General features: G+C 56.1%; 1 protein-coding gene across 1 annotated transcript in view; it reads left to right on the top strand.

The window, feature by feature from the left end:
* The window catches only part of KCNK3 (potassium two pore domain channel subfamily K member 3), a 35,785-nt gene extending 18,899 nt beyond the window's left edge, over positions 1-16,886 (top strand). Inside the window, exon 2 of the mRNA XM_045809239.2 lies at positions 15,869-16,886. Within this exon, the coding sequence (XP_045665195.2) occupies positions 15,869-16,800 (932 nt within the window). The 3' untranslated portion in view covers positions 16,801-16,886. The remainder of the gene's footprint in view (positions 1-15,868) is intronic.
* Positions 16,887-18,776: the final 1,890 nt, after the last annotated feature.

Below are 18,776 nucleotides of genomic sequence, written 5' to 3'. Positions count from 1 at the left end.
CGACAGGGCGTAGGGTTCGGTGAAATGTGTTTCCATGGAGAGTGATGGAATCTTAGCCTCTGAGAAGAGTCTGTTTTTGTGGGGGAGGGGCTGGATTTGGGGACTTCTTTAAATCCTTAATGACTTGAAGGAACAGCAGGGCCCAGCGGCCAGGTCCTGTGAGGGGTTCCCTCTTCCTCTATGGGGTGCAGACTCTCCTGCTTCCCTGTCCGCCTGAAGCCCATCTGGTTCTTGCGTTCTGGGCCCCGGATGGTGGATGGAATCGTGCCAAGAGGCTACTGGGGGGACCTGTGGGGTGTTGGAGCAAGGGTGTAGGCACATGTGTTTGTGGGTGCACACGGGCACACAGTCTTGTGTGACGAGTGGGGGTGGGGACACCACATCTGCAGGCGGGCTCGGAGGAAGAGAAGGTCCCAGCAGCCGGCTCCAGGCTGAAGTCCCTGTTGCCTGGAGTCCCTCTGCTCCTGGGCACTATGCCAACCTGCACCATCTGAGCTCCTGAGCCCTGGGGAGAGCGCTGAGCCTAAGAAAAGCCTCCTTCACATCTCCTGGCATCTGTTCCCAGAGCTGTCTGCCAGCCCAGAGCTGTCTGGGCCACTAGCCATGACCAGGAAGGAGAGCGCGCAAGCAGGTGGTGGAGACAGGGCCCACAGGGGCCACACTCACTCCAAGACCTCCCCACCAAACCCGACCCAGCCATCAAGACCGGCTTCCTGCATCTGCTGGGAATGCACTGGGGACACTGGGCAAGGAGGGCCAGCAGAGAGAGACCCCTCTCCACGCAAAAGCCTGCCTCCTGGCAGGGAGTGGTGAGGGCAGAAAAAGGCACGGTTTTTCCAGCCGAGGGACAGGGGAAGGTGGGCCCAAGGAGGCGGAGCTGTCCCTGGGGGGCCCGGGAGAGATGAGGGAGGGAATCCCAGGCAACATGAGGAAGGGCTCAGAGGTGGGGTGCGGGAAGGATGCGGGAACCCTATCGAGAGAGGGGACCGGAAGTGTTGGGGGAGTGAGAGGAGAGCAGGCCAGGTAGGGGGTAAAGTTGGCCAGTCTACGTGCTGGACCAGGACACCCCAGACTGTGTTGTGTACATTTGGGGAACTAGGGAAGGCTTCTGAGTGGTGGGTGGCAGCTCAGAGCTGTGCTTAAAAAAGTAATAACATTAATAACAGCTCCTACTTCTGAGACTCTCCACGTGCCAGGCCTTGCACTAGACACTTTCCACACCGTATTTCTCAACCCCAGGCCACCTAGCTACCTAGCAAGAGGGGGGATCAGAGAGGCAGTGTGAGCTGTGGGAGAGGCAGCAGGGCTGGAATCAGGAGACCTGGCTCTCAGGTCCAGCTCTGGAGCTATAACCTTGGGGGAGACACCCACTTTCCCAGACTTCACTGTCCCCAGCTGCTGAATGCAGACCGCCCCTGCCTACCGGAATGTTCCTCAGCTCTGTAGAGTGCTGTGCCCACGTGGGTCTCCTGAAACCCAGCCAGGGCCCTTCTGCAGTGCCATGCAACTCGAAGGGCCCACACCCTGTTCAGTGCTTGGGCGCCTAGCCCCCCTGTGAGTAGCAGCTGGAGGGGCCCCTTTGGGCCAGTGCAAGTGAAAGGGAACAGCGGCACTTAGCCAGTGTGAACGCCAGTAATCAGAAGCCCAGGCCTCTCCCTCCCGCTCTCGGGCGATACCACCCCGTCTCTGCTGCGACCGGCCACTCTTCTCTTCCCCTGCAACTCTGCCTCGCGTGTGACTTCCGCTCACAGTGGTCCCACCTGGAGCCCGAACCTATAACCCTGCAGCTCAGCTCCCAAAGCTGATCGGCCCCTCAGGCCTGAATGGCTCAGCCCAGCTGATGGCTTGCATCCTCTTGGATTGGAGGCCACCACAAAGTCCAACCCACTGCGGCCTAGGCCGAGGTCACATGGTAGAAAGGGGCTGCCTAGGCCCTCGGCTAGAGTTGCTCCAGGAAGGGGGCAGGCTCTCCAGCCACGTCCACCAAAGACAGCCTCCCTCAGGACCCTGTCCCTGTGCCCTCCAGCTGTCCCCTCCCCACCTCCTGCCCTTTCTGGCTCAGGGCCATTCTGAAGCACCCTAGCCATCTACAGAGACCTCCAGAGGGCTGCTCCCTGGGACAGAAAGGACCAGCCTTTGGAGGGACACCATTTCCCTCCTCACACGGTTTGAACAACCACTGTCCTGCCCTGCAGAGCTTACAGTGATCTTAGGATGATGGCCCATTGGACCCTTTTTCCACACTCTATCAACCAAGTGCATGGTCCCAAGGACACTTGACAGTGCCTGGACTCTGAAAGCCCGAAGATCTATGTTGAGCCCTAGCTTTGCCAGCTTTTATCGGTATGACTTAGGGCAAGTCCTCTTTAGCCTCCCTGAGGCTTGGATTCCTCCTCCAAATGGAGCTAGTAATGCCTACCTTGAGGGTCATGGCGAAGACTGGAGAGCATTAACGCGAGGGCGCTGGGGTACCTGACACTGTCGCCCTTAGCAGCAGGGGCAGTCAGAGCAGACGAAGCACAGGCTCTGCTCTGGCCTGGGAATGCCCTCCCTTGCTCTCCCCACTCTTCCTCTCATACTCCATCCTCTCCCCATTCCCACCTGCCACCCCATAGCCAGCTGCATGGGGGGGGGGCAGGAGGCAAGTCTCCACCCAGGGGGCCAAGCCTGGGCCCTGACTGCCTCGTAGAAACCTGGTCCAGTGTCTAGCAGCCCCCAGGCCAGCCGGTCCCCTCCCTGCTTTCACACGAGCAGACGTCGTGCACGGAGGCATCACTGTGCGATAGGAGGTGGGTAAATATGCCAGGCAGAGTCTGCCAAGAGAGGCGAGTGAGTGGCAGAGACGGATGCTGTGCAGGGAGCTGAGAGAAGGGGATGCTCTTGGGCCAGAGCCGGAGGAAGTCTCCTCAGAAGGCTCTGGGGAGGGAGAAGGCAGGGGAGAGGGGGGCAGGAACACAGCAGCCAGCTTCGCATAAGCATAGGAGAGGCGGTGAATGTCGAAGAAGGAAGGGAAGTCTTCACAATAATTCTGTAAATCGAGAATTATTCTAAAATTAAAAGTTTACTTAAATAAAATAGTAAATGGTAGAAGCAGGAGGAGGAGAAAGAGAAGAGGAAGAAGGCAGAAGTGGGGGAGGAGGAGGACCGGGAGGAGGAAGGGAGCAAAAGGGAGAGTATGGCCTCTGACAGTGACCTGGGCCCAGTTTCTAGTGAGAGGAGGGCGGAGCAGCCCAGGCACCAGCCCGGTGTTCAGGCCCGCCCTGAACAATGCTCCCAGGTATCCAGGGACATCTCCGGAGGCCTTAGGGAACAGAACATGCCACGTTCCCAGCCACGGGAGCGTTGGCAAGATTGCTATGCCTTCCAACTCCCTTCTGGTTTCTGGGTGCCCACGGTCCCCCTGTCGCTGAATGGTGCTTCTGGCATAGACTCAGTACATCCTAGGGAAAGTCTGTACTTAAGGGACAGTCTTCTCTCAGCTGCCCCTCGCTTGCTTCTGTTCCCTGAGGGCAAGACCAAGCCATTCTCTTCCCTGTGTCCTCTCTGGGCAGAGCGGAGTGCCTGGTGCAAAGGAGGAGGTGCTTAAGAAATGTTTGCTCTATTGATTAATTAAGATGAGCTAAGAGGGAATGAAGCCATCTTTGCCTCGCTGATTTTCCAGCTGATATTCTTGAGACCAGCCAGGTGCTGCAGCCTTCCTGGGTCCCCTACTGCCCACTCAGCCTCCGCAGGTGCTCTGCCCCCTCTTCCTGCGATTACTCTGAGCGCTCCACGGCCTCCTGCCATCTGGCTCAGGCCGGGAAGGGCATCTTTTGTGGCAGGCCGAGGTCCAGCTTCTTGGGAGAAGGGCCTGGATGGGGAGGAGGAGGAATGGTAGCTGGAGAGGGCACCTGCTTTGACCCCAGTCCAGAAGGCCTGGAAGCCACCGAGACGCAGAAGAAAGAGAGCAGCAAGGCCTGGCTCTGCCATATGCCTGTGTGGCCTTGTCCAAGTCACCCAGCCACTCGGCTCAGTCTCCTTGGCTGGAAAACCCGGGCACCTGCCTTCCAGAATGCAGCATCGAGTCAGCTAACACTGGCTAGGTTGTGCACGGCGACAGGCCTGAATGTGTACCCTGACTCGGCCACTCGTCAGCTGTGTGGTCTTAAATGAGTTTCTGAACTTTCTGTGCCTCCGTTTTCTCACCTGTAAAATGGAGGTCATACCACTCTCAAGAAGTTTTTGTGAAGATTAAATTAAATGATATGCAGAAAGCCCTTGGTACGATGCCTGGCACACAAATGCTCAATATTTGCTACTGTCACTACCCACTACGACGTTACTACCGGCCCCACCGCCAGTATTCTCAGCTACTGCGTGCCAGGCACTGAGCTCCCAAGAAGTACAAGACACCACCACTACCCTCAGAGCCCAGAGGGAGGCTGAGAGGACGAAATGGAAAAGGAGGGGGGGGAGAGAAAAAAGAAAGGAGAAGGAAGAAAAAACAGAGAAGCGGCCAAAAAAGCAAAAAGAGGTCAAGACTCGAGGCCCCAGGAGACTGGTCTCCTGGGCTAGATAGGGGTGCCATTAGGGGTCCCTCAGGGCTCGGCAGTCAGTAGGGGGGACATGAGGACCAAAAAGACTCCTTGAACTCCCTGGCCCATCTTGGCCCTGGGACACCCAGACGGGACCCATGGCCATCTCCTCCTGGACTCCATGTGGCCTCCTGTGCCAGGAGGTGGGGGGGGGGGGCACGATTTGGTGCCCCAAGAGTCAACTTCGGCTGTCCCTTTGCCTCAGCTGGGGGGTGTTATTCAGAGCACTGCTGAGCCCCAGCCCCCTCCCAGGACAGCGCAAAGGTACTCACAGGATCCCCAGCATCTGCTCAGGGCCGACTGGGACAGCTCTGCGGACATGCGGACCCCAGCAGCTGTGCAGCTGATGTGCACCCAAAGGCTCAGTGCCATTGTTCTGGGGACCCAACGGTGCTGTGGGGCAGGATACATGGCCCCTCTAGAAGCCCAGAATTCTAGAATGTCACAGGGCCTCGAGAACACTGCAGGGTCTTCGTTTCTCATAGGAGAGCCGCCAGGCCAAGAAAAGGGCAGGATCTTGCCCATGATCACCCAGTGGCACAGCTGGAATCAGAGACCAGGTCTTCTGACTCTCTCATGCCCATGGAAGAGTCTGGGGAGAGACAGCATGGGGCAGTGGAAAGAGAGCTGCCTTTAAACAGAAAATATTCTTATTCTAGAACTTAGACCTCTGCACGTATTAAGGACTCAAAAAGTCTGCTGGTTGAATGAATGAATGTTTGAGGCATGGCGAGTGATGAATGAAGGGCTCCAGGAGTACTGATTTGTTTAGGCGGGTAGGATCAGGGAAGGCTTCCCTGGGGGGGTGACTTCTGAGATGGGCTTTGATGGAGGAGTAGAAGTCCATCAGGAAAGACAAAAGCGTGAGCAGTGTCCACCCATGTGGAAATGCAGCAGTGGCCCCCAAAGAGCTGGGGACACCAATTTCACACGCAGGTTTGGGCTCCAGACCTTGCTCAAAACTCACCTCTCTCCTCCGGGCCTCTGCACGGTGCATGGGACAAGGGGAGCTAGTAACTGGTTAAATCCTAAAATACAACCTGGTCAGAGAAGAAATACCCTCCTAATCTAACATTCCCTTTGATGGGTAAGAAAACTGAGGCTCAGGACACTGGCAAGCCTTCACGAAGGCCCTACAGCAGACTCAGCAAACAAGGGTCCGTAAAACAAATTTGGCCCACCACCTATTTTTATAAATAAAGTTTTATTGGAACACAGCCACACCCATTCATTTACATATTGTCTACGGCTGCCGTCTTGATAACATGGCAGAGCTGAGTAGTTGCAAGAGGCCATACAGACCAGCAAATCTTAAATATTTACTCTTTGGCCCTTTATAGAAGAAAGTTTGCCAACTCCTGTTCTACAGCAAGGTAGTAGCAAGACCTGGGATGGGAGCCAGGCCTCTGACTCCTGGTTGGGTGCTCTTTAATTCCATATATCTTTTCCCTCTGGACCCATGCTGCCCCCCTGTCGCACTGCCTGAAGGATGAGATTTCAGGTGGCCAGGCTCTGGACAGGCTCTGGACAGACTCAAATCCAAGAACATGGTGCCGCCAACAGGGAACACCTGGGCTGGCCACAGTTACCCCCGTGACACAATAGGGTTTCTTGTTGGAAGCAGTTCAGCCCCTTTTGGGGGAGTCCAACAAGGAGATGCCAACGTGTGCCTGCTTCTCTTCCGTGGGCAAAACAGAAAGAGCCACAGAGTGTTAAGTGTAGGACTCAGGCCAGCCAGATGCCAGAGTCATAGACACAGCCTTTCGAGAAGCACACAGAGGTGGACTGGCATCTCTAGCCATCTGCTGAGATGGCCAAGTCCACTTTAAATTGCGCTGTAGAATTACTTTCTCCGTGCCAGACTGTCCCTGGTGGATTCGTTTAATTAAAACCCCACCAGATCCAATCTGTTAGAAGTTCTGGGTTCACACATGTCCTGGCCAATTGGTCATAAGGAGGCAGACAGGCTACAGGCCTGGGCCATGGCCACCTGGTACAGTGACTGGCCTCTAATAGAGCCCAGAAGCCCTGCGTCAGTGCACTTCCGAGGACAAGCGGGGTCGCTGCTCTGTTGTGTGACCCTGTCTCCTGTGGGCCTCAGGGCTCTGTTCCTCCTCCCTGTCTCCACCCCCTTCACCTCTCAGGCCCATTGCTGATGCCTCCCTTCCTTAACTGACTCTTTCCACAGAGAGTAATTAAATGCTAGCTACGTGCCAAGCACTTTCCTGGGGGTGGGGAAAAGAGTAGGAACAAAAGAGACCAAAATCCCTGCCCTCCCCGAGCTTACAGTTAAAGCCCACAGATGCAAAAACATCCCACACACTGTGTATCCACTCTTTCCTCCCTCCCCTCTTCCCTCCCCCCCAACCTGAACTCGGTTTAGGCCTGAGCACTTGACAATGGGACCGTTTGCAGGCCTCCTGATGGACCCTGCCGCCCCCCATCTCCCACGGCCACCCCTGAACCAGGATGCGAGGAAAATCCATGTCGACACTTCTGTGGCATGTCCCTCCCCCGCTCTGGAGTCTCAAGGGCTCCTCGCTGCCTTCAGGTGAAGATGTGAATCCCTGTGCCTACCCTTTCAAAGCACTTCACACTTAGCCCTTGCTCCCTTACCGGCCGATGCTCGAGTGAGCTTGTCTGCTCCAAGAAATCCAGAGTTTTTGTTGGTGTTAGATTTACAATATTCATTGCTATCTACTTATAAAAGTAACAGATTTTTGTAGAAAATATACAATATATAAGAGCAAATGAAAATTAATCATGAGCCCATGATTCAAAGATAAACTCTATGAGCTTTTTAGTATATTTCTTTCCGGCTTTTCTTTCGACGTGTGTGTAGACACGTGTGTTATATTCATACATTGAGGATGGCAGCCCGTTACACATACAGTGTTGTACCCTGCCATTTTTATTTAACATTCTACAGTGGGTTTCGATGTAATTAAGAGACTCCTAAGAGTATATTTAGTGGCTGCACAAGATTCCCCCCATAAATATACCTTAATATGTTTAACCAAACCCTATTGGTGAACATTTGCACTGTTTACGATTTTTCACAATGAAAATGCTGCTATAAACACATCCTTGTTCATAAATCTTTGTTCCAATCTCTGGTTATTTTCTCAGCAGAGATTCCTAGAAGTGGCATTGCAGGGTCACTGGGCAGACACATTTCTAAGGTTCTTGATAGGTATCATGAAGCTGCCTTCCTGAGAGTCTGTCGGGCCTCTTCCTCCCCTTTGTGAGAATGCCCCCTAGCCTCAGACAGATATATTTTCTCTGCCCCTACTGTGCCGTGTGTCTCCTTGCATTGTGTCTTTGCTTCAGCAGCTCCCCTCTGTCAGAACCCTGCATTCCCCATCCCTCCTTCAGAGCGCAGGGCAAAGGCCGCCTCCTCCAGGAAGCCCCTCCTGATAGCCCTACCCACGTTCTCCACCTCTAGCCCTCCTTCAGCCCCCGTCTTAAATTCTTCCTAAGATAATTCCCACTGAGGCCATGCACTTGAACAATGTGTGTAATAATAGCCTCTTCTCTGTACAGGACATTGAAGTTTCCAAAATGCTTCCACTGAGATGTTTCATCTGATTCACGTTTTGAGGTCAAGGACCATGGTTTGATCATCTCGGTCTACTCACCCTGGCCCCATCGCCAACCTCAGGTCTAGCCCAGTTTCAAGCTAGCCCGATTTAATGGAGTCTGACAACAGCCTTCGCTATTCCTTGGTCCACCAGAAGGGATTTTAGGATGTTCTGGGTGGATGTTAGGATGAACTGACTGGGACAGAGGGCCCTGGATGCCAGTCCTGGCTCTGTTGGTGACTCAACGTCCCTGTCCCTCTCTGAGCCTCAGTCTGCTCATCTATAAAATGAGTGGGTCGAACTACCGAGTCTCTCACCCTCCAGGACTGATTGGCCCTGCAGCCCCAGGCACCCAGCACAGCCCTGGGGTGCCTCCGAGGGCCCCTGTGCAAAGCCAGCCTCTGGGATAGGCCGGAGGGAGCTGGCCAGGGAGGCAGGCCTGGCTCCAGGCCAGGCTGTGTCTGCAAACACTGACCTTGGCTGCCGCAGGGATTTTCCATGACACCAGCACCCTCCCCCCGAGCTCCCCCTAATCCCACGTGGGCCTGGGGAGCGTGGGGGATGGGAGTGGTAGGGGCTGTTCTACTCCAGAGGACCCTGAATCGTAGCCATGGGGATCCCGTGGATGGGGTAGACTAAAAGGGATTGAGGAGAGAGCAGTGGGCCTCCACGTGCCAAGTGTGGTGGGAAAGCAGGGGTAGGGAGAGCACCTGCCAGTGGGGAATGGGGAGAAGAGCCGAAAGAGTTGCTGGGAAGATGGGAAAGAGGCCTTGGAAAGGGGCAGGATGGAGGGAGGGAGGGTGCTGTGCTCTAGCCTGGAGGGGACAAACTCCAGACCCACTTCTGCACACTGGTCCCTCCCCCCAACCTAGGTCCATGAGGCCCTGGTGGTTTCCCAGGCCTCGCTCAGGCCTTGGCCAGGCCTAGGGCAGGGGGATTCCTTCTGGAGCCCTGAAGCTGACCTCATTTCACAGGGGCCTGGGGCCATAGGAAGGACAGGAGGTATGAGTCACTAAAGGCCTTCCTGCCAAGGCCACCTCCCCTCCCCCTGCTGGGTGTCCAGGGGAGGCTCCACTCCCAAACTCTGCACCCCAGTCTTCGAAGCCTTCTGAGTTGATCGGCATTTTCCGAGCAGCGGTTCCCACCAGCCCTTGTGCGGGACACTGAGGGGACTTGCCGGCCCCCTGGGAGCTCAGAGCCCTGCAGAGCTCCTCTTTAGACCTGAGAGCAGAAAGGCGGGCCTGCAGCCAGGCAGGGCGAGCAGAGCCTCCAGCACTGGGGAAGATCCCAGAGGGTTCTGGGAAAGGTGTTGTCGGAGCTGGACCGGAAGGCTGGAGGAGAAGGCCTGCATTCTCCTCCCCGTCTCCCCCAAGCCCGGCAGCCTCCTCCCTCCTTCCAAGGGCCTGGGCACTCCTGCCAGCTTCCTTCCGCCTCATCTCCTTTAACACACCAATTAGACTCCTGCGAGCCTCCTGCCCCACTTCCTGGCTCCACACTGCTGCTATCTCCAGACCCAGGGGGAGGCTCCCTGTCTGCGCCTCAGGCCCCTGAGGAGGCGGGGCTGCTCAGGGGGCCTTTCCGAGGGGACCCAAGGGTTCAGGCCTGACTGCCCTCTGCAGGCCCTGCAGCACAGCCCGGCTACCCTCTGCAGGCAGCTGTGTCTTGCAGCTGGTCCCCTGGAGCTGCCTGTGTCTCCCTCAAGCCCCCGCTTCTCTCTGGCTGACGCCCGTGGCCCAGGCAGCTCCAAGGTCAGGCCCCCTCCCCACGTCCACCTCTGCTCCAGCCTGGCTTGGCCCAGAGTTCACAGCCTTTGGGTGCCTCAGGCCACAGGTCTGATCCATCTTCCCTCAGGGCAAACATGAGCCTGGCTGGTGCCCATATTTACATTAGATAACTGGGTCTACAGGGAACCAGGAAACAGGATGCAGCCAGGCATTGCCGAGGGCTGCGTGTTTCTAATCTACAGAAGGGCCGGGCCAACCAGGGATGGGACACCTGAGAACCTCAAAGTCAAAGCCCCAGAGAGAAGACCGTTGAGTTCTTGATGCTACAGACGAGCGTTTCCCAAGCAGGGCTCCAGGAACACTTGTCCAGCAGCACACACTGTCAGGAAAGTGCTCAAAAGTCAAATAAGTGGAAAAATTAGCACATTTCCCCAACTTTGACCAGCCTCGTATCTTAACCCGTGTGAGGCTCTGATAAAGTCTATACTTAAATCCAGTGATGACGAATCCTGTGAAGTTCAGCGTTCCTCCCATTGAATCGAACCAAGCGACCCTCTTCTCATCCAATAGTTACGAGCAGTCCATGGAACTGGTGTTTCAGGAAATTAACTTTGCGAAACACGAAATCAGACTGCTGGTGCAGAAAGGAACTTGAAAGACCATCTAATCTTGATGTTCCCCCAAAATATTCACACTCATAATTAATATTCATCGATGCCAATGCCCTAAGCATCCTAAGTCTACCAGCGCCTCAAAATGCCCACAGCAACTCTATAAGGTCCGTGTATCATGATTCCCAGCTTACAGATGAGGAGACCGAGGCCCTAGAAGATGAGTTACTCGGCCAAAGGTGAACGCTGTTTGGCTGCAGGCTCTGGGCGGTCACGTGTGTCACTAAACTGCTGAGATCCCCTGTAGAAATTAGAAAAAATCTATTTTCAGTATTTCAAAAGAGTAACAATAACTTAATTCAGTCTCTAGAATCAGTTAGCCCATGCTAATCAGAAGTTCTGATTGGCAGGGATGCTCTTAATTCATTCCGATGGGGGAAGAATGAATTCTGGCTTTCACCGTTACCTGTCCAGTGCCCGTTCTGTTTCATGCAGCAGCTCCACGGCAATAGCTTGTCCTTCATAAATAACGTCTTTCAAAATTTAGACTCTACAAATGGGTGGATTAATAGAAAAAAAAAATCCTAAAAGGTACCCATAGCAGAGGACACTATGGGAACTTTTATCTTGCCTTATTCTGCATGTCACAGAGGAGGAAGATTGAGGCCCAGGGAGGGAAAAGGAACTTGCTCAAGACACAAAACTGGTTCTGGCCGGGGCCAGGTCAGACCCCCAGATCTCCTGCCTCTGTAGCCCCATGCTTTTCTCTCCGCCCAAGGCTGTGGCCAGAGTTCTGGCTTTGTAGCCAGCTAGGCCAGGGGTAGGAGGTCAGGCACTCAGAACTGCGGGGCACGTGAAGTCAGTGGGGAATGGGCAGCTGAGCCCAGTCCAGCCAAGGCTATCACCAAGGGTTCAGACTGGCTCTTTGTACTTTAACTAGAAGGAAATAGGCCACCAAGAGAGAAAATCCAGTAACGGGGTGGGGGGCAGACCCCTAACCTTCTGTATCTCCCAGGAAGACAGCTTTGACCAGTTTCTGAGCTCCTTGGTGATATCAGGAGGAAAACAGAACAACTGAGGCCCAGGGCTTCTTGTCCCACCTCTCATTTTTCCTGTTGCCCCAAATATCCATAATTAATATTTATGTCCAACCACATAATTTATATGTCCAGCCACCTGGCTTCCTCAGGGGAATTCTATGCCTCTGGCCAGGTTCCAGGGTCATCTCTTAGCTAAGTTGCTCACAAGTGGGGGCTGCTAGGCCCTTGCTGATTGAACAAGTCAACCTTGGTCACACTGAGCCACAGGGCAGAGGACAGAGCATTGAGTTTGGAACTGAGGACCCTGGGGTATAATCCTGGCTCTGCCATTCACTGGCTGTGTGACCTTGAGCAGCTCACTTTCCTTCTCTGGGCCTCTATTTCCTCATCCGTACAACAGAAGGACTGGGTCATAAGCACTTTCATGGCTCTGAGAACCCATTAAGTCTGGTGGATTCAGGAAGGGTGGCTGGGAGATGAGAGGGCAGTGACAGCCCCGGCCAGGGCTCTGAGAGGCAGTGGCTACAGTCTCCTGGTCGGGCCATGAGTTCTGGCTGGTCAGTCCATCAGGTCCTGGGAGGGAGGGTCCTCCGGAAATCAGCCCCAGAGCGCAACTTCCGTGTGCATCAGTGACACACAAGGACCGAGGGAGCCCCTCGTCCAAAGACTCGCGGAGCTGGACAGCAAGGAGAAGGTGGGGACTACCTTTGCCCCCTCTCTCATAAACCCACGCCCGATGTGGGCAAGGACGAGGCAGGCGGCGGGCCTGCTGGCAGACGGACAGGCCTTGCCAAACTCCCAGCTACTTCCCAGAAGTTCCAGGGCCCCCCGGGAGTGGCTCCACCCCAGCTGGCGCCCCTCCCAGCTGGGCGCCCACGTCAGCAGGTCCTCACGGCTCCCTTGCCCTTTCACCCAGTGACAAGAGAACAGATGAAGGGACGGGAGCAAGCTGACCCTGGGCCAGGTACTTGCAGAAGCATCTGGTTCCCCAGACATCGTGCTCCTGTCACTGCTTGTGCCACACCCAGCTCAAAGGGCAGTACCCAAGGATGAGGCTCCAAGGGGAAAGCTCTCCTCTCAGGGCCTCAGTTTCCCATCCTGGTCACCCTTCCTGGGTGATGAATTGGCTCTGAGGCATTGGAATGAGCGATGAGTCAGAAAGTCCTAGAGGCCTTGGCCAACTCACAAGGCCTCTCCAGCCTTTTTCAGCTATAAAACAGAGATAGTCATAATAATGGCCTTGTGGAAGTTTTTCAGGATTAAAGTTTAAAATGTATCTGAAGGATAAGACCTTAAGCCTCAGCCTGTGGTAGAGAGGGAGGGTGGGCCCAAGCAGGGTATCTGACCCCAAGGGTGAGGCCCATCAGGGCTGGGGCCACCCCGGACAGGAGGGTGGATAGAGCGGGACACGAGGATCCGGCTTAGTAAGAGCCTTTGGGTAAGCCTGGGTGTGCCACTGCTTTGAACAGCACCAGGGGGCAGGCAGGGGAAGGAGTTGTCCCTTCTGGCTGGAAGCTGGGGAAAACGCAAGGGCACTCGGGATTGGAGCCAGCAGCGGCAGGGAAATCGCAATGTGCGGACAGGCCCAGGGGAAGAAGGGGGCCTCATGTCTGCCAGGTCATGGGTGCTATTCAGACCAGAGAGGGCCTCTCTGCAGCTGGGGGACCTTGTGGGCAGCCAAAGTACTGCCAGGCCAGCAGACACTGGGTTCTCCTAAAGGACGATGGGTCCCAGAGAAGTCAGAGCCTCTGAGTGAGCGCAGGGCGAGGTGGTGGTGGCAGTAGGGGGGGGGGGTCCTTCTCGCTGACCCCACAGAGGCTGCCCTACCCCCAGACCACTCTCTCAGGTGGCCTTTTCCCTATGAGATCCCATCACCACTGCTTCATCACAAACCCCACAGGCTCTGAAGCATTTGCACCTCCAGTCTCTCCGTTACCCCCGACGGCACTATGCCGGGCAACCAGGCTGGGTATTAACAGCTGTAACTCAACACCTCCCCACCCCAGAGTGCAGACAAGGCAAAAGAGGTCCAGAGAGGGGAATGGATTTGCCCAAGGTCACACAGCCAGCATGTGGTCAAGCCGGGCTGGGCCCATGCTACCCAATCCCTGTCCAGCCCCATCCACAGTGCCATGCCCTCCCCCATACCCAGTGCAGTGCCGGGCCCGGGGGACAGGGAAGGACAGGATAAGACGCAGCTCTGGCTCGGGGCCTGCCCAGCTGTCGAGGTGAGTTGTGGTCTGGCTGCCGTGGCCGAGCTGGCGGGCACAATCTGTTCTCACCCTGCTGGGACGCAGACAGGCCAGCATGGCAGCTCAACAGCTCAGCTATCCAGGCCCCTGGCACAGAGTGACACAGTCAACCAGCTAGGTGCCCTGGTAGGGAGCAGGGGAGCCCATTCTAAGGGCATCCCACAGCCTCACACGCTCCAAACAGCTGTCCCCAGGTCTCCCTGAGGTTTAAGATTCAAATGGCCTTGGCCTGAGAGAGATGCCAGCTTGACTGGATCTGAGCTGCCCCCCGGCCTGGTAATGTGAGGAAAATCTGGCACTTCATTCATTACTAATCATCGTGAGCCATTATTGAGCATTTGATATATACCAGACTCTAGGCTAAGTGCATTATACACATTATCTCATTTATTTCTCCTGAAAAGCCCTGTGAGGCAAGTTGTACTTAGTAGTCCCATTTTACACATGTGGAAACTAAGGCTCACAGAGGTTTTTAAAAACAAAACAAAACAAACAAAACAAAAAAATAAAACAAAACAAAAAACAGTCCATGGCAGAGTCAGGAGCTGAATTCAGATCAGACATCAAAGCACGTGGAACCTTACCTTGCCGTCCACATATTTTGGGCATACTCCATGGGCGTGGCTGGCAATGTGGAGGGGAAGCTTGCAAGAAGCATGACAAGGTATAGCAGTGCCCACCCTGCCACCCCACGCCAGTGTTTAGCTGTACATATGTAGTTGGGGGACAGAGTAGGGATGGTGGTAATATTGGCTCTGGAGTTCAAAGCTGAACATTCTCAGTGCCACTCAAAGCAGAGAAGATCACTTCCAGTGAGGAATCCTGGACAGCTGCCTGGAAGAAGAAGCATTTGGTTACGTTTTTGATAAAGTTTAGAGAAAAGGAAAAATTGGAAATCCTGCCAACCAGCATTATTTTATAATAATAATTGTATTAATAAAAGTAATAAATACCTTAACAGCCCGGTGAAAAAAGCAGGTCCAGGACCAGCAGACCTCATTTTACAAATGAGGAAACATACTCAGAGAAGGTGAGTAATTTGCCCAAGATCGCACAGTCATTAGTGACAGGGCCAGAACTTGTGCCTAGGGCTTCTGAGTTCCCGTCCAGGGTCTTTTCCTGACTTAAGGCCATTTCATGGTTGACTCGGAGGGAGGCTTTGCCTCTGTCCGGCTCCTGGCTCAGTGAGAGCTGGGGGCATTGTGAAGGAGACAGGGTTTGGGTTTGTCTGGCTGGTGATAGTAACACCTGGAAGGACAGGCAGGGCCCCTGCTTTAACAAGGGAATGCCACCTCTCCATAAGGACAGACCCTACTTCAGGGCCAGGCACAGAGGATGACCCCAGGGCTCCAGACGGGGGGGCTGATGAAGACCCTGGGGCATCATTCACCTAGCTAGCAGAGAGGCAATGTCCCCTTTCTCCCCTGACACCCGTCAGCCATCGGCCTCAGGGAGAGTGGAGGGCCCCAGTTGTCAACTATCCCTCGTAAGCTTTGGCTCACAGCAGAGGAGTGATCAACGAGCCAGCCATGCCTCAGTTTCCCTCCCTCCACACTGAATCATGGGATGTCCAACCTCCACCCATTACCGTAAAGGAAACTGAGGCCCAGGGAGGACAAGGAACAGGTCCAAAGCCCACAGAACTAGAACCCAGGTCTCCCAAATGACCTGCCAGCACCCTTCACACTATCCCTGCTGCCTCTAGACGAAGTTCCCACAGCTTTACGTGTCAGTTCCTTCTCTAGATTTAGAAAAGTTAGGTCTTTGAAGCCAGACTCTAGTTCAAATGCAGCCTGCTCAACTTCAAAAGGGTGTGACCTTGGAAAAGTCACTTAACCATCCCTGTTTCCTCCTTCCTTTCCACCTACCCTACAGAGCCAACCAAGGGCATCAGCAAGGAACTGGCACAGTGTACAGGGTCAAGGATGGGCCCATAAGGGCGTGCCGTCTTCTCTTCTGCTGGAAGGAGAGGCCCGAACCTGCAAAGTTGGGGGCGGGGGGCAGAGATCTCGGGGAAGGGGGCAGGGTTTCTGGAAGAGCAGCCCTACAGCACGTGCTTTCTCTCCTCTTCCCTGCTCTCCCCCAGGCTATGGCCACGCGGCGCCCAGCACGGACGGCGGCAAGGTGTTCTGCATGTTCTACGCGCTGCTGGGCATCCCGCTCACGCTCGTCATGTTCCAGAGCCTGGGCGAGCGCATCAACACCTTCGTGAAGTACCTGCTGCACCGCGCCAAGAGGGGGCTGGGCATGCGGCGCGCCGACGTGTCCATGGCCAACATGGTGCTTATCGGCTTCTTCTCGTGCATCAGCACGCTGTGCATCGGCGCCGCCGCCTTCTCCTACTACGAGCACTGGACCTTCTTCCAGGCCTACTACTACTGCTTCATCACGCTCACCACCATCGGCTTCGGCGACTACGTGGCGCTGCAGAAGGACCAGGCGCTGCAGACGCAGCCGCAGTACGTGGCCTTCAGCTTCGTGTACATCCTCACGGGCCTCACGGTCATCGGCGCCTTCCTCAACCTCGTGGTGCTGCGCTTCATGACCATGAACGCCGAGGACGAGAAGCGCGACGCCGAGCACCGCGCGCTGCTCACGCGCAACGGGCAGGCGGGCGGGGGCGGCGGGGCCGGCGGGGGCTGCGGCGCGGGCGGCAGCGCGCACACCACGGACACCGCCTCGTCCACGGCGGTGGCGGGCAGCGGCGGCGGCGGCGGCTTCCGCAACGTCTACGCCGAGGTACTGCACTTCCAGTCCATGTGCTCGTGCCTCTGGTACAAGAGCCGCGAGAAGCTGCAGTACTCCATCCCCATGATCATCCCGCGGGACCTCTCCACGTCCGACACGTGCGTCGAGCAGAGCCACTCGTCGCCGGGAGGGGGCGGCCGCTACAGCGACACGCCCTCGCACCGCTGCCTGTGCAGCGGGGCGCAGCGCTCCGCCATCAGCTCCGTGTCCACGGGCCTGCACAGCCTGTCCACCTTCCGCGGCCTCATGAAGCGCAGGAGCTCCGTGTGAACGCCCCCGCGGGGGCTGGAGCTCCTGGAAGTGCGGGGGGGGGGGGGCTCCTGCCGGGAGGAGCAGCAGGGGTTGGCGAGGAGGCCCCGTGGAGCTCCCCCCAAACCCCTCACCAACCTCCCCCCCCCCCACCATCTCCAACTGTGCCTGCTCGCGCACCAGCCGGCAGGAGCCGGGGCTCTGAGGATGTCTCAGGACATCCGTGCCCTAAAATTCCGAGAAATGTGAAATTGGGGGGGGGGGAGGTGGGGGAGGGAAGGCAGAAGCTGGGAGCCTCCCATCCCTCTGGAAATCTAAGGAGCTCCCCAGTTCTCAGATGCCCTGCTGGTACCCAGACCACCCCCCACCACCACCCTCCTCCTCCATTCGGAGGGAACTTCGTGTTCCGTGTAAGTTTGCATCTCTATTTATACCTCTGTCCTGCCAGGTCTCCTACCTTCCTGAGGCTCCAAAAGCCAGGGTGTCTTTGTTCAGGTCACCCCCACTCAGCCCCACTCCTCTTCCTCCTCCCCAGCTGTGTCTCCCAACCTCCCACTACCTTTTGTGTTGTTTTGCATGGCTTTGCAGTTAATGGAGAAAAGTGGAAACCCAGCAGTCCCTAGAGCTAGTCCCCAGAAGGCAGGCAGACTGAAGCAAGGACAGGCAGGCTGCAGGAGGGACAGGGAAGGGAGGGGGAGGTAGCGCACCTCCCCCCACCCCAGTCTACAGGGTGGTAGATGACAGTTCACTGGCCTTCAGCCACATCGGAGTGAGAGAAGTCCAGCCTCAGACACTGCCCTTAGAATCAAACAGAACACTTCGTACTTGCCATCCCCAGCCGCTGCTGACAATGACCAACTCTTAAATCTGTGGAATGAGTTTCAGCCTCCGAAAACCCTGTCCTGTCAACTCATTCATGTGATTCTCACAACACCCCCGTTAGGTCACCAGGGCAAGGGTTCTCATGCCCATTTTACAGATGACACGGACACCCAGACAGGTGACGTGACTTGCCCAAGGTGACACAGATGGCCAAAGGCCCAGGGGGACAGGATCCCAGGCTGCTTGTTCTGAGTCTCGGCACCCTTTCCTTCCGACTCCTCTGCCCACTGTTGAAAACGAAGGTCCTGCCCTGCACCCCCAGGCATTGTGTGAGCCACTGGGGCTTAGACCAGAAGCAGATCCCAGGACAGAGCCAGTGTTGGGGCTTAGCCTCTACGCCGCTTGGCCAGGAGACAGGGGTTCTAAGTGGGCCCCTGAGGCAGGGGAGGACCCCTCAGTCCCCGGACTGTATGCTGACAAACTGGGTAGCAGGGCTGAGGCTCATAGAATAAAGGCCAGGAGCGGGGGCTCTAGGGGTTGGGGAATGGGGCAGAATGATCTAGACAACTGTCAGGCATATCCTACTGGGACATTATCCCTGGCTCTGCAGCCAGTGTTGGTGCCTGTGTCCCAGGTAGCTAGAGATAAATTGAGGCTGCAGCGAGGAACGCCCCTCCCAGGTAGGGAGTTTGGACTTGGTGGGCCCACTGCCCACCCCACCTGCAACCAGAAACCCAGGCACAGAGCAGCAGAGGGAGGTGAGGCCCTAGACTCCACTGTGGGGCCCACTGCTGGAGCTGGTCTCGTGTCTCAGGGCAGCCTCAAGGGGTGGGCACTTCCGTGTCTCTCCCCACTCAGAGCTGCCCTTCCGTGTCGTGCCCCTGTCAGCTCTCTACCACCGCTAGGCAAGGTCAGCCCTGGTATTCAGGGAAGCTGGAGTGGGGGACCCACAGGGAGCTGGGCCTCGGCTACACCCCAGCCACATGCTCCCGCCTCTGGGAACCCCTGAGAGAGAAGTCCAGCCTGTGTGTGAGTCCTGTCTCAGTGTGGAGGAGCTGGCTGGCTGCCCAGGTGCCAAGAAGAAGAGGGCACGGGGTGCCCGCTGTGTTTATGTGTGGGGGTGGGGGGCGGTGCTGGCTGCCTCTGTCCTGTGTGTGACCCTGCCCTCGAGGGGT

Source organism: Ursus americanus, chromosome 7 (assembly GCF_024610735.1).
Source record: "Ursus americanus isolate L20-20 chromosome 7, mUrsAme1.1.p, whole genome shotgun sequence".
NCBI lineage: Eukaryota > Metazoa > Chordata > Mammalia > Carnivora > Ursidae > Ursus > Ursus americanus.
The sequence above is the reverse complement of the archived record's forward strand: the minus strand, read 5'-3'. Positions and strand labels throughout refer to the sequence as shown.